Raw genomic sequence first — 15,877 nt, 5'->3', positions numbered from 1 at the left:
TGATTGTAGGAGTTTCCATGTTTCAGAATATGGACAATTTCCAAAACCTTTCAAATAGCTAACATTGCAAAACAAAGTTCTGTGTAATAATCAACCTAGTTGCCTGAGGATCTTGTAATTGTTTCATTAGCATTAACATGGACACCTTGTACTTCAGGCCAGTATGACATTTGCAAGATTAACTAGCAATTTTGTAGCTTTACTTTAACATTTGGTTAACTGACTTCATTTCTGAGAATTATAGTAGACCTTTACTTTCCTGGGTTCGCCTGTGTGTATATGAGCAGCTTTCATGTGTTCTATAAATGCTTTGCTGAAATTTCATTCATTTTTTAATCATGCAGAATATTTATGGATACATACATCCCAATAAGTCCCAAAAAACACTCCGAGAAATACCCACTAGAGAGGAGGGATAGTACTGTCAAACCCAGGCTAGTAATAAGGGCCAGTACCAAATCTTTATAAAAGTAAAACTTTATTTACAAAATGCTCTTCAATAACAAAGAAGCTCTGTGGTGCACAAGAAGCAAAGGAATTGCCCCAAAACACTAAGGCAATCCGTTGCAAACAAGTTTCAATTATAATATTCGGAAACATAGTTAAAACAGAGCAACAAGGTTAAAAAATCCAGAAACTTAATAATTCAGTGAAACATAAGTAAATTCATCAACACCCTAGCACCTACAAAATGAACTGCCAGGAACTGAAGAAGACCCTACGAATTTACAGGGCAGAGGGAAGTTCCCGGTGGTGATTAGCAGTTGGCCCTGCCTCTAGGAGGACAACAACAATAACATTTATTTATAGAGCACATTTTCATACAAAAAATGTAGCTCAAAGTGCTTTACAAAATGAATAGAAAAATAAAAGACACAGTAAGAAAATAAAATAAGTCAACATTAATTAACATAGAATAAGTAAGGTCCGATGGCCAGGGTGGACGTAAAAAACAAAAAAAACTCCAGACGGCTGGAGAAAAAAAATAAAATCTGCAGGGATTCCAGACCATGAGACCGCCCAGTCCCCTCTGGGCAATCTACCTAACATAAATGAAACAGTCCTCTTTGTATTTAGAGTTTTCATGGAAGGATTTGATGATGATGGTCACGTAGACTTCTGGCTTTCAGTCCATCAATGTTGGAGCATCATGATGCTTTGAGTAGGTGGTGGTGGCGCAGGACTACCCACAAAGCACATTGAACACTACACAGGAGGCTTATAGACAATATCAAAAACAATGAACTATGCACATAATCAACAAAAGCAACATTAACACAAATAAATGGCACAAAAATAAACAAAAAAGACATCAAACAAGACTTTTAACCCCAGCCAGGGGAGGAATCTTGGCTGAAATATAACATTGGAAAGATGCATGAATAAATATTAATGTCATTGTCTTGAACAAAATAGTATTGCAAAAAGGATATGAGGCCCCTAAAAGGCCCAGAACCAGGCCTCAATTCTGCAACTAGGCCTCAGATTCAATAGGCAGGCTTTGATCTGCACAAGCCTAAAATGTAGTCCTGGATCTCAATATATCAAAAATGCCCTTCAAGAGAGAGGAACCATACAAATGTCTCACTTAAGGACAACGCAAATAATAATCCTTTTAGATAAAAATATTTCTTTGTAAGTCACAAAAAAGCACAAAATGTCAAAGGGCAAGAAAATAATACAAAAGGGATTTGCCTAAAAGGCAACTCAGGGCAGACAAGACAAAAAACATAATCCAAAAATCAAAGCCAAGAACAAAAGTGAAAAAAAAATCCAAGAAACCAGAAAAAATCAAATACTTACAAATACACTTTGAGAACTTCAATGAACCACTGAAGGATCTGTTCCTCTGCCTCACAATATATAAGCTCAGGGTGGTCCTTTAGCTGTGGCCCTGCCAGTTGGGGTTACACACACAAAACACAATGAATGCTTTCAAAGTGAAATACAAAACATAATTAAGCAATTTTTTAAAAATGCAATAACCACAAAAATTAAATAAAAACAAGAAACACGACAAACAACTCAAATATCAAATGAACAAAAACTAAACTTAAGGTTAGGCTTAACCATAACAAAGGGCATTTATTTTGTTAATTAGATTCCCTTATTTTTATCAATTGAAAGTAGATATTTATTTAGTTAAAGAGTGTCTGTAAAAAGCCAAATTTCCCCTGGCGACAAATAAAGATCTATCTATCTATTACCATTCCGGTCAATGTGCATGGGGTAGTATCTGAAGCGAAAATTATAACAGTGGGCCTTAGCTGCGATCAGGAGGGTATCTCCTAAAATATTTTTGAAAATTATGATTTTAACAAGTGGTTTTATTAGAAAAAGATAACCATATAGTAGGTGAATCTTGGGACTGCTAGAAGGTACCATCAGGGCCTTTCTGTAAATAGATGTTCAAGCAAGGTGGGAATGCAACAAAGTGTGCTGGTACAATGCTGTGTATAAAACCTCTAATTAATGTTCTCTGATGTGACTGTAAGCAGATTAACTTAGATGAGAAAATTATTTATTATATTAAAACTTTTGACTGAAAAGCTTTCTGTTTTTTTTTTATTAAGACTTGATCATGATACTTAACAAGCATTCAAATAGTTTTGTATGAGAATATGTGGAAAGTTGACAGATAAGAGTTCCCATTAAGAATTCAAAGTTTGAACAAATGTGACATAAAGATACATTGGCTGTAATTGCATTCCTATTATGGTATGCATGAATTTCATGTTTAGTGATAAAATACAGTATAATTTTTAATAGAAGCCAACATAGGCACAATAGGAGAAGAGTAAATGCAGGTGAAATGTATTTGGGGATTATAGGGTTTATTAATATTCAGGTTTGACACACAGAGATAAATTACCATGGTAGAGAGTTTCTGCCTAACAGTGCTGGGATTTTCATGGTGCCTTATTTTAAAAATGTGAATTTTTTCATCTGTATGTTAAAGCGTTTTCCATAGCTGCTTTATTTTTTGTTTGTGCAAAGGCTTATGGGTAGGCTGACTGTTATCCCTAAACTGGTCTGGCGTGAGCATTTGTGAGTGTGTGCTGAAGTCTGGCCTGTCATGCGCTGGTGCTCTGTCAAGCTTTCCTGACTAATGCCTGATTCTGAAATATGAGTTAAAAGGCGCCCCTATCAAATCATCTTGTGGGAGTGCACATGTTATTCCCTACATTTAGGATAATTTAGGCAAATCCAACAGCCTACCTTCATAATAAAACCAAACATTATCAAGGCAAAAACAATATAGCATTGCACACTTTACCTGAAGGCCAATAGAAACATTTCATGTACAACATGGCAGTGACAAAAATGTGGTGCTGTCTTTATTAATCAGTACAATCAATAATTTAAAAAATATTCTATACTTAAGATTTTGTCACATACCTATCTTCAACTGTTATATAACTTGGAATGCCATAATGATTTTCAACAGCAATCAGCAGTTATAGTTGAAGAAGAAGAAGGAGGACTTGATGCTGAGAGCAACTATGAACTCAAAGATCTAGTGAGATGGAACAACACAAAACGATCTGATAGAATCACAAGAGACAATGACAAATCCTTGAAAGAAGAAAGCTGCAATCATAATCTACAGAGACACAAGTTTCAAACCAAGCATTCTGAGGAAAACAGTACAGAAGAGAATTATAGTTTTAGCTCCAGCATTCCTGAATCTAGTAAGTCTACACTCCATTATTTAGTCTGTAAGAACATTACTGCTGCATGACTGATTGGACTTTCAGTCCATGTAGAATCCTGAAGTATTTTTGTTCCAGTAATACCAGTACAGTGTTTAAATTATTTATTCTTTAATTTATGTAAACCTAGATATGATTCACTAGGATTGTGATTCTTATATTTTTTCTTGTGATCACTCAGACAAAAGCCTATTTTGCAGAAAATGTGTTTACATATCAATGTACTGTATATCTATATCTATATAGGATATATTCCAACTGGTACAGTTTTTCTAGTACTCATTACCTTTATGTGTGTTTGTTCTTTTATGATGTGTGTGGGCTTCTCTTGCATCCTACCTTGATGAAAACAGAGCCAGAGAAAATAAAATGTACAATCAAAATGATGAGAAATATAATTCTACGCCAATAAGTTAATATAGTATATATTGTATCTTTATAAATATTTATTAAATATTTTAATAAAGATTTATTAAATTTAAAGGTTTATAATCATGATGATCAAAGTGGGGTAGAGGTGGGTGCTGCACAGCATGTTGCTGTGAGTACCTGTTAGTGAAAACATTAACTTTTCTTGTTTTTAGGTGTTTTTTCCCCCTTGCATAGGCAAAGTTGCCTTAGCGAGCAGGGGCCCCAGGATTCATACCCAAACCACTCTTATTGTAGATCTGGCCTTACTGCTCCACTCATGTACATACCAACATTCACAAAGGAATGTATGGAAAACCCAGACAGACACAGAGAGATCATGTAGATTCCACACGCAGATAATGACCAGACGTGGAATTTGAACTTGACACACTGGATCTCTGTAGCTGCAATTATGAAATGCTGCATGACAATCTTACAGTAGTCAGGCTAGAAGTCTATGCCGTGATCCTAATATGATAGCTAGTACTGCTGGTACTGGACCTAGTTTTTAGGAGGAACTCTTCATATTAAAACAGGAAAGGTAACAAACAAACATGAAAAATAGTATGGTCCACACTGTCTGCCCACACTGCTACATTTTCATTTAAAAATACAGAGAATGTACATATATATATCTTTATATACGTATAATACTCTACTGTGGCTGTTCGTTTGTCTGTCCAGGATGTTAAATCACCTCTACCTCTCACAAACCATTTGATCTATTGACCTGAAGTTTGGTACACATATACTACGTGACGTCTACTATCCGCTTTCGTGGTGATGATTGACCTCCATGGTTATTCCTCTTTTTATTTTTATTTTATTGTAGCAGTGGCCAGCAGGGCAGACATCACTTCTTCTACCTCTTCTTATCTTAAATCATTCTTGAGGCAGAATGACTGAAGTGAAAAATTAAGGAAAATGTACTAAGTAATTGAAACACAAAAACTGACTTAATCAGTTTTAACGTGAAAACATATGCCAACGAAAGAAGAGAAGAAGTGGGCCACTAGGGTGGAGAAAAGAAGAGCTACTTAGGAAGCAGCAAGAGCAACAACCTCTGAGCAAACAGAGAGGGAGGATGAAAACTATGAAAGCTCAAGTCAAGTGTATTCCGTGCAGTGCACCATTACTGGTATATATATATATATATGTACCAAACTGTAAAAAAAAATCTACTAAATAGCTGGAGATTCTGACCTACTGACCAAGTTTTTTCCTCTGTAAAAAAGGTGGTTACTCTTAAAGGGTCCAGCTTTTCTATAAAATGAATTTTCTGTATTCCAATACATTCTTCTTTCTTCTGACACTTTTCTGCATGTTAGTCAAATGTGTACTGACTGTAATTGTGACAATTCTACTGCTACTACTGCTACTAAGGTTTTTCATTTTTGTCTTACATAATTAAATTAAATAAATGAAATCAACTAATTTGCATTAGCTCATTAGTCGTGAAATAATGAAAACGGAATTTGATGAGCTCTTTTTCTGTCATTCTGAATTCTACTGTGTCAAGCAGTGGTCTAACTGAATGAACACCTCAAGTGAACACTATTTTAGGTTTGCAGTAATTTAAGTCATCTTTAGATTTTATAAGCATCTATTAAAATGAATTTTTTTTTTTTAGGTTTTGAACTCAGTAATCTTCATGTTAGGCAAGTTAGGCAATATATGCATGGCTTAACATTCATGTCTGTTCGGTGAGTTCTTTATCTGGTATGTAAGTTGGAGTTGGAGCATTTCAAATTTTTATTTACTTCATCCAAGAGTCAGTTATTACATTTTTGTTTATGAAATAGTTTTGTAACCATATCCAAAAGTAACAGAGCTAATATAATACAATTACATGTGTTAGTAGACTATATGAGCTTTTTAACAGCACTTTACACATTAAAGTTAAAAACAGAGCACAAATAGGCTTGTGGTGGCTGAATAGCTTTCATATACAACAGACTGCAATTCAAGTGATGTGAAAATGATATTGATTGATGTGAGTTAATGGTGAAGGGACTGTGACTGCTGTTCAATTTTCTTAAACATAGAATTTTAAAAATTATATCCAATAGAGTAGTATCTCATAATAATTAGCAATTGGAAAATATCTATTAATACAAAATGAACAATACTAGGATAAACTCAGTATCAATATTAACCTATGAATGGAGAAAATGAACTGAAATAAGTTCCCTGTCTAGCTATTAATATTAGTTAAAACACACTCACCTGTTAAAATTCTATACATAAGTGCGAACTTGGAAAGGAACTAATTTATTTTATAATGGGAATGCAAATGGTATATGATGGGCAAGAACATCAGGGGCTTGCTGCATTTATTACAGTTTAGTCAGTGAGTCAGTCATTATCCAACCTGCTATATCCTAATACAGGGTCACGGGGGTCTGCTGGAGCCAATCCCAGCCAACACAAGGCAGAAACAAATCCCGGGTAGGGCACCAGCCCACCGCTGTTGTTAGAGTTTATCTGGGTCTAAAATTGAAAATTCAATTTTAAGATGGACAAGTTTGCAAATTCACCAATGCTTTCCAGTGGGAAATTATAAAGTTGTAAAACTTCACAAAGTGCGATCTGTTCAAGATATCAAAGCAAAAAATCGAACTGTCTTGACAAATTTCTTTGAAAAATAATTATGCTAAATCTCAACAAAATTGGTCTATGGGTGGCAAAGTTGCTTCATGAAAACAGAGAAACAGCCAGACAGGGGCTTTTACAATATGTGCTTTTGTCCACTATGTGCAAACTCACCTAAAAATGACTGAAAACGCAATTAAAAGGGAGGAAACCTGTTCAAAATAAAAATTATTGTTGCTTCAAGCCATAGTTATGCATTATAGGGAAAAACCATATAAGAAGGAAATAGATTCTTCAGTGTGAAAAGAGAACACTTCAATTTAAAAGCGACTGAACATTGCACCCAGGACAATGTACAACTACACTGCCACCTTTGGATTATTAGAAGTTACCATTTAAGGATCATTAGACCTTTGAGTTTTTCATCTATAGACCTGATTGTTCATATAAGGTGGAAGTTAAGAATAGTAAAAACAAAGAAATAACAAATCAGAGCATTGACCTCTATATACAGTGTGTCTAAAGAGTATGTATCAATCTCATATTGATGAACTGGGTCTAGATTAATGAAGGAAATGTCATACATGTGAGGTGAGCAAAATCAATTGAAATTAACTGAGACAAAATCAAAATCCATACATTAAGGATGAAGGAAGTCAGACATTGTGGAACTGAAAAATAATAAATGCTTTAAATTAAGAATTAGGAAAATAGGTAAAGTTGACTTTCCATTGTAGTGTGAGACACCTACTTTTACAGTATCTTCCTTAAACAGATATGAAAATATAATAAAGTGAATATAGAAGATGAATAGGGACAAGGACAACAACAAAAACCTGAAGTTGCATTTGACTGTGTAGTATAGCTGCATTTCAGTGAAAAAACAAACTAAAGAATGAACACCTGTCACTTCATTCACATCCTAGGGTGATAGAATTTGACTTTCTTATGGCATGACTCTTGGCGTGTTGTATCTCTAAGATCAAAATCATAGAAACAGTTTTACACATTAAATAGTATTATAATCAAATTGGCAGAAAATCGATATTGTAAGCTTCCTTTTATTCTGAACGCTGTTGGAAATTTCAAGTCACCTAACAAAGGGTTAATAACCAGTAACTAGGCCAATGGAAAATTTGAACTCTGATGGGGGAAAAAAAAAGAAAGTAAATAAAAATACATTCTCATTCTTAGAAATTGTGAAATATTTGCAACACACAAATGCTTGAAAGGAAGGTGTCAAAGGTCCTGAAAATCTGCTTTAATCAGTTTGAAACATATGCAGTGCCCAAAAACACATAATAGACACCTCTTGGAATAAATGGTACTTTGGTTGTATATTTTTAGCTAACACCTTTGCCCAGTATCACTTACAGGATCAGGATAAAATATAAGTGTTAACATTTGGATGGTAAATGTGCTAAGGGTTACTCAAGGCAGTAGTTGAACTGAATACCTTGTGATATAAAGTGTAGAGCCTTACCCTTTATACTGCATTACATAAAAATACCTTAGGAATGAGCAAACTATTGACCATCTTGTGAATAAACTTCAACATCTAGTCAAACAACTGTAAATGCACTCAGCAGGTGGTTATTGCATTTTCAACAAGAAAGAGAATAAAAGTATTTGGCCACAGATTAAGCCTAATACCGGACAGATTACTAGGTACAGCAGGTCTATTTAAAGTAGAGTAAGTGCGATTGTGAGTGTGTGCGACCATGACTATGCCCTTGGTTGACATCTTGCACAGAATCTCCAGTGATAAGCCCCTGCACACATTGTAACAAAGCAGAACAAGTGTGTTAATAAAATGATTGTATGAAGAAGCTTTTAATGAGCATGCTCCACAGATCCATTCCTTCTTCTGTGCAATTTCGGTTTCAGTAAGTGCATCTGAGAACTATGCTTTGTACTGCCAGTAGTATATAATAAAAAGCCAGCACAGAATGTTGTATTTTCCTCATACACTTGATACTTTGAGCATGCCATCATGATCAGTTGCTCCTCTTGAAATGCATTATATTGTACGCTTTTGTGTATATACGTCAGCAGTTTTTGTGTATATTTAAGTAATTACATTTATGTAATTACATTTCATTTATGAGAAACAATGTAAACATTCTCACACATGTTATAATCAGATGTATTTGGTTGTTAACCACTGATAATAACACATACATTTTAAAGTAAACTTAGATACTATATACCGCAAAAAGAACCAGGAAAAATTAAGACCTAGTTCATCTGGTTTGGTGGCTATGCAGCCTTGGCTAGCTAACACTGTCTGTCTGGTGTTCATGATGGTTTTTGGTCTGCTGATATGTGTCCTCAATGCTGTGATAATGGGGTTTATGGCCCTCCATAAAATGAAGTGTATAACTGTATGCCGGAAGATCACAACCACAGCTGGAATGTATGCTAAAATCTTCAACTGTGCTAATACATACAATTTTCTGTTCACTACACAACACTTAAGTCACTGATTTAATGCAGTCTTCTTCAGTTAAAGCAATCATGCCACCTAGCTTATATCATTTGTATTCTAGCCATTTAAGAAGTATCACATTTTCCAACATAATAAAAGGATAAATGTTTGTGTGTCTGTCCAGTTGCTATATCTCTGTCATTCCAACAGGTGGCGCATTGCAAGCATTTTTAGTAATACTGTAAAATGCATTCTTCTTCTTCAATCGACTGCTCCCGTTAGGGGTTGCCACAGTGGATCATCTTTTTCCATATCTTCCTGGCAGTTGTTATTTCAATAGATGTCACATCACAAACATTAACACTGTTTTTACAAATCCTGTATCAAATGGCATATAACAGAGGTGTACACATTGCATGGTGCAATGCAAATGTTAACACCGAGGTCTTTGCCGACGACATAGATTTCAACCCATCTTAGATGGGTAGCACAGCTAGTTCATAGCCATACAACCAAAAATAAGCTTAGAATTGTTTGTATCATGGCAGGAAATTTGTGAAGGGCAGCAGTAACAAAATGACCCTTGAGTCTCAAGCAGAGTAGACTGCATGGGGACCTAATCCAGGTATTTAAAATCCTTAAAGGCATTGATAAAGTAGATCCAGCAACATTTTTTCAGGTAAAGGGTGAATCACTTACTTGAGGACAGCAGTGGAAATTATGCTTTTATTATACACATTATGCATTTTTTTTACACATTATGCATTTATTATACATATTATGCATTTATTATTACACATTTATGCATTTATCGCTGATCAAGTTTTCTGCAGATGTGTGCTTCAGCTCTTAATGAATTTCATATTTTCAGTATGATATTAAAATATACTTACAACATTAAATTCTAAAATGCATGTTTTATTTTTGTGTTCAGATCCTTGCAGCGCTGGTAAATCACATCAGCATGAATTTCGCACTAAGAGCCTTTCTTACCTATCCAGTGACTCAGGTTCCTTTCAAACTCAGTGTTCATTGACTCTGCCTCATGGTAAGTAACATCAAATGTTTAAGCCTAAAAGGTGTAACTTAAAATTATAAAATAAAGAAAGGTTGATGTACTTGCGCTCCACATAGGGTTGATTCCCACCTAATGCTCAATGGGGTTTAAGAAGGTTATATTGATAATGAAATGCTATCCATTTAAAAATTGCTGTTGGGTAGTTAAATATTTACAGTCTTTCCACATAATTTACAAATGAATATATCTATTACTTTATCCATTGTCTGCACAGACATATTTGGTTGTAGTGTCATAAGGGACCTGATCCCTGGCTGGCAGTTTCTGGTACAGAACATCAACCAACCACAGGCAGGATGCCAGCCCATAACAGGGCTCATCCACCCTTGCACCCCTTACTGCTAGTTTAAAGCTGCCAGTCAAACTAACCTGTGTGTGTCTTGGATGAGAGATAATGCTAGCATTCCCAAAGAGAACTATATACACACAGTGAGGACATACAAATTCTAAACAGTCATTTGAAACTGCAAAGGTGTGCCATTATATCTGAAATACAGTTTTGTTTTTACTTAGAAGCTAAAAAAAAATCTCTTATTTGCCTGGCTCTTTAATATTGCAATTAATAATTAGGAAGAAACAGACAAACCCAAACTAAATACTTTATATCTTCACAACATGTTAATTCTTATTCTAACGTCTTAATTACCATTTATTTATCCAATGTGATATGTACAAGAACAATTTTTAACATTGCCTGTATTATGAAATGGTCATTTTTTTCCTGGAAAGGCATTCAGTTTTGAGAGTGTCACTGTCCTCTGTCTATAGTTTCTTTCAACATCACCAAAACACGAATGGTGGCTTAACAGGGGGGCTCACAGTTGACCCACTGTGGATGGTTGTTGCTGTGTTTGTGAGGGAGCATATGCTGAATAGACACCAAAAAATAAAGAGATTATCAATGAAGAATTCTAATTCATAAATACCTAAAAAAGTGAAAATTTTATTTGATACTTCAAATGAGAGTTTAAAAAACTTTATATACTTTATACAGTACATCATTGTATTAAGACAGCAAAATCATAGGTCATATCATCACACTTTATTAAAAATGAAATGACAGTCTTGGCTTTTATTTTAAAAGCATTGTTTTTCTCTTTATTCCATTTCAAGAGCCTGCTGTGATATTAGCACTACTCAAATTATTCAAACCATGTAGCATTTTAATGTCAGTCAGGATGTGAGTTTATTAAGCTTTACAGTACAAATTATGGTGCCATTTTGTGTACTCAGTCAGTATTGGTCCTTGACACCAGCTAGCCTGCTGCTTGAAAAGTCTGAAATGAAAAAAAGTCTTTTCAGACATGGCTCACCTTTGAACTATAACATTTCTTTTTAGATAACAGCTCCATAAGAAGTCATATAAGCAACAAGGAGTTGTTTGGGGAGGCAAGAATCTGGCACGGCAAAGACTATTGTAACTTCATTCTCAAAGACTGGGTGGAGCTGAATAAACCTTTTGATGGTATGGTAATTTTTATTGATATTTGTAAAGCTTAGCTACAAAACTAAAATAACCAAACTTTTTGGAATCTGGAAAGAGATTTGGTATCTGTTGAGTCTCATAATTCCATTTGTAAAAGGATACTAGCTAGCTTCTAAGTCCTGCTAGCTGTAGTTATCTAGGTGAGTTTGTCCATTCAAAAAAGGAGATTACTTAGTGTGAAGAATATATAGTATAATATGGTTCTAACAATTTTTGTGTAACATTAGGATGCAAATCAAATTAGAATAAAAGATAATGCATTCTTATTAAACATTTTTTTAATTATTTAACATTTTACTTTTTTTTCAACATGAACTTAGACCGTTTCACTCCATTCAGAATCACACTAACATAACAGCCATCAGGAGAAAAACACAGAACATATTCCACATATATCTATTCTCCAATCATTCATCAAAAAATACTCAATGTCATAATCGTTTGTCGATGCCACCATAAAGGCCAGGTAAGGTGTTCATAGAAAGTGACTGTATTCTCACACTCCAGTCCAAATCAACGACTTTGTAACATAATAAACAAGACAAGACAGACCCTGCATGTTTCAGCCCGCAGACAGACTCTCATATAATAGTGTGACTGCTAGAGGCCACACCAAACACCGACAAAAGAGAATGGTAGGTTTATAGGGTTGTTATGTGTAACATGTCTTAATTCTCAGGCATCTTAATTAGTAAGTATAACTACTTTGAAACTTCTGTCTTCCTTGCCGGAAAAATCTTAGAAAACATACGTTATAATCTAGCAGTATAACAAATGATATACCCGTCTCTTTGATATGTTGCTGATTAACACTCCAGTATGCAAAATATATCAAAAAATGCTTTTGCTACATTGCAAAAATGCAATTATTTATTAATTATTATTAATACAGAAGGGGGAATGGTAGTGCAGTGGTTAACACCACTCTCTCACTATTGGTCATCTCATTCTGCTTAGAAGAGATGGTGGCAGTCAGTATCCTAGTGTTTGAATGATTGCAGCCTCGGCATTTCAGAGATAAAAGAAAATGGCTTTCTTGGTGTTTATCATGTTATTGTAACGCAATTCAAATAGTTTTTTTTAATGGAAAGTTTCCATTTCCAATTATTTTGCCCTGTGGGCTTAGTTCCATTGTAAACAAATTAGGTGTCATTCCTTGGTTACATCTGAACAACAACTCGCAATCTTTCTTTCAGTAGACCCTTTTAAAGGTCTCTTTTGAGTCATCTGACCAGAAACAACTGTTTTAGTTTGATTCTTGAAGACCTCATAGGGTGTATCATTTAGTTAGACATTATCAGGCAACTTCCTATGTGTGGTTACTTCATGCTGTCTTCTAGACCATCCGTAACAGAAATCAAAGACACATCATGAGGCATCCTGAGATCGTTGTACAAGCCCTAGCTTTCAGACCTCACAAGGAGGACAGCAAGCTGTTGCATATCTGAAAGGGAGCCAAGACAGCCTGATGGTTGATCCACCAAGCAGGATAGGAAGGCAAGGGTGCTAGATGCAGGGATTTGCCTTCTCCTTCATGAAGTTCAACCACTTTTTCAAAGATCCTCTTACACAGTGAAGATTTCCCTCTTATCCACTGTGGTCCATGATTACTAATTCATCTACATGCAGTCTGTTCTCACTTTACAAAATCAAGCAACCTAATCCCTTAATATCTGAGCAGACCACCACAAACACCTAGTCACAACACTCACAACTAAAGCTGGTTTACATATATACAATACAATAGGCCAAATAACATTTGCAGCAGGTAGGGTGACAGGTTGTCAAAAATTGTGCTAAAGTCTATTGTTCCTTTTTTTCATGATCAATTTCTAATTGACATTGAGCAAAAAAATGAAGGATTAACAAAAATAAATGCAGAATAATAATGCCCACATTGTCAACAAATGAACCAAAAAAAGAAACAATGAAAATAAAAACTGGATTTGCACCCACTGAAACCACCCACTCACCAAATCCGTGGTTTCATGTAGTTATTTTGGAATAAGTATTTTATGGCCCTTATCTTAGCAAAGGTAATAATAATAAAATGTGATAAATCAATCTGCTCTCCTTACTCCCTCAATGCCCTTAGCGTATACCCAGTAAAACAGAGTGAATCATGGCAGCAAGGCAGAATCTTTTAGACTGTAAAGCACTAGCTTATTGCAGAGAGAACATACATATCCTTGGTTATGCAGAAGATAATTCACATTAATGCTAAATTAGATTAAAAATTGAAAAGTCAACAAGCAAAACAATATAACATTTCAATTTTTGTTAAATCAAGAACTAGCAAAGCCAGGGATAATTTATAAACTCCTCACATACATGTGTAAGATAAAATAAATCAGGGTTCATGCTGACTTATCTGTACTTGTCATCACATCCATTCCATAATTCAAGTTTACGAATAGCAAAAGAGCTTCTGCTCAGTTGACAAAAGTAATAAATGTCTATAACTTTAAGAAATACAGTAGATGCTGTATTGTGAAGGGGTTGTGCCAGGTCTTCTCACTGCTGATATGATTATTTTCTATGTGGTCAAAAGTAGTTTAAAATTCAAAAAACTTTTTTTTTCTTAACCACGTTTATTTGAATAGTTTTATCCACAAAATAGTCAACAGAGCTGTACCTGGCAGAATATTTCTCGGTGATAAATGGAGGAAGTCCAAAAGCAATTGGAAACTTCAAAGATAATGTGTAATTTATTTTAAACTTTTGATAGCATATTTGCAGCAGGCATTTTAATGGCCACTTATTGTAATAAAAACACATGTTATTATGATTCTTGAACGTCCCAAAAACCTCCAAAAATGCCCACTTAACAGGAATATTACTGTTAAATCCCAGCTAGCAATGAGGATAAATATAGAATCTTTCTAAAATAAAAAGATTTATTTCTTACAAGAATGCTCTGAAAAAAAGAACAAGCTCTGAGGAGTACAAGTTGCCTGAAATGTAAGGTAATCCAAGTTATCAAAATCTCAATACAGAATCCAGAAACAAAGTCAAAAACAGAGCATGAAGTCAAAAATCCAATAATCACAGAAAGAACAGTAGAAATAAAAAAGGCTCACAAACTCAAAAGCGCATTTGAATAAGCTGCTTATAGGACTGAGACAGTACCTTGCAGTGATTAACTGGTGGCCCCACCTCTTGAGGAACCACCCACAAAACACAAGGAATGTAATCGAGGCATACATAAATAGACAAAATCAAATACTAAGAATAATGCAGATGAAGAAACATCAAAATAATACAACAAAAGAATCCAAAAATGAACAGAAGAAGACAAGCATCTGAACACCATCCATGGGAGGAACCATGGCTGAAATATAATGTTTGTGTTCATCAAATCTTAAGTTACTCTGAACAAGTTTTGTTTAAAATTAAAATAGTTCATAGACTGTAATAAAATCAACAAATTTGATCTTGATCAGTTAGTAAAGCTATTTGTGCCATAGACATGAAGTCAAAACAACACCAGGTACATCACCATATAGACACTTCAGCAAATTAATCAAATTGTGTTCAATGTAGAAAACTCAAACCTTAACATTTTGAACCAATTACAGTTGATTTTTCTGTGCTACAAAATGTTATATTGAAGCTTGGAAAGTCCAAACCTTAATACTGTTGATGAATTACTTGAATGGGTCTGTTTTCTCTCCAAGATTTTATTGATAGGTATAAAACTCCACGAATGCCATGGCATGACATTGGAGTGGTGGTACATGGCAAAGCAGCCAGAGATGTTGCAAGGCATTTTATTCAGCGCTGGAACTTCACCAAGGTAAGAAAACACAATGGTATAATTTGACTGTTACATAGTATCACTGTGATGTGACAGGGTGGCTCTGTTTTTAAACCTGTTATTTTACAGCTCCAACGAATGGAGCTTGAATCACATAATTTATAAGTTCTCACAGTATCCATGTGAATTTTCTTGATGTACTTTTTGTTCCTTCCATATTCCAAAGGCATTTATATTAGGCTGACCATAAAGTAAGCCAGCATGGGGATGTTTGTGAGTGTGTCCTGCTTTGAACTAAAGTTTCATCTAGTGTTGCATACTATCCTCTGACCAAAATGGTCTGGGTAGAAAAAAGCATTTTGTGACTTTAATGGATAAAGAGGGCGGCAAAAATAGGTTGATAATCGCATCG

The 15,877-nt window shown here is 34.8% G+C and overlaps 1 protein-coding gene and 1 long non-coding RNA gene across 4 annotated transcripts in view; one reads left to right on the top strand and one right to left on the bottom strand.

Annotated features, from left to right (window-relative positions):
- The window catches only part of si:ch211-168k14.2 (phospholipase D1), a 213,282-nt gene that overhangs the window by 155,096 nt on the left and 42,309 nt on the right, over positions 1-15,877 (top strand). For all 3 annotated transcript variants that reach the window (XM_039744794.1, XM_039744793.1, XM_039744795.1), the window contains 4 exons: positions 3,449-3,692; positions 10,079-10,192; positions 11,562-11,687; positions 15,386-15,504. In XM_039744794.1, the coding sequence (XP_039600728.1) occupies positions 3,449-3,692; positions 10,079-10,192; positions 11,562-11,687; positions 15,386-15,504 (603 nt within the window). The remainder of the gene's footprint in view (positions 1-3,448; positions 3,693-10,078; positions 10,193-11,561; positions 11,688-15,385; positions 15,505-15,877) is intronic.
- LOC120523463 overlaps positions 1,761-15,877 on the bottom strand; it is a 42,714-nt gene continuing 28,597 nt past the window's right edge. Inside the window, exon 3 of the long non-coding RNA XR_005632633.1 lies at positions 1,761-1,894. This is a non-coding gene — a long non-coding RNA (uncharacterized LOC120523463). The remainder of the gene's footprint in view (positions 1,895-15,877) is intronic.

The sequence above is a fragment of the Polypterus senegalus genome, chromosome 2 (genome assembly GCF_016835505.1).
Source record: "Polypterus senegalus isolate Bchr_013 chromosome 2, ASM1683550v1, whole genome shotgun sequence".
In the NCBI taxonomy this organism is placed as follows: domain Eukaryota; kingdom Metazoa; phylum Chordata; class Cladistia; order Polypteriformes; family Polypteridae; genus Polypterus; species Polypterus senegalus.
Note: the sequence above shows the minus strand (reverse complement) of the source record. Positions and strands in the feature narration are given on the sequence as shown.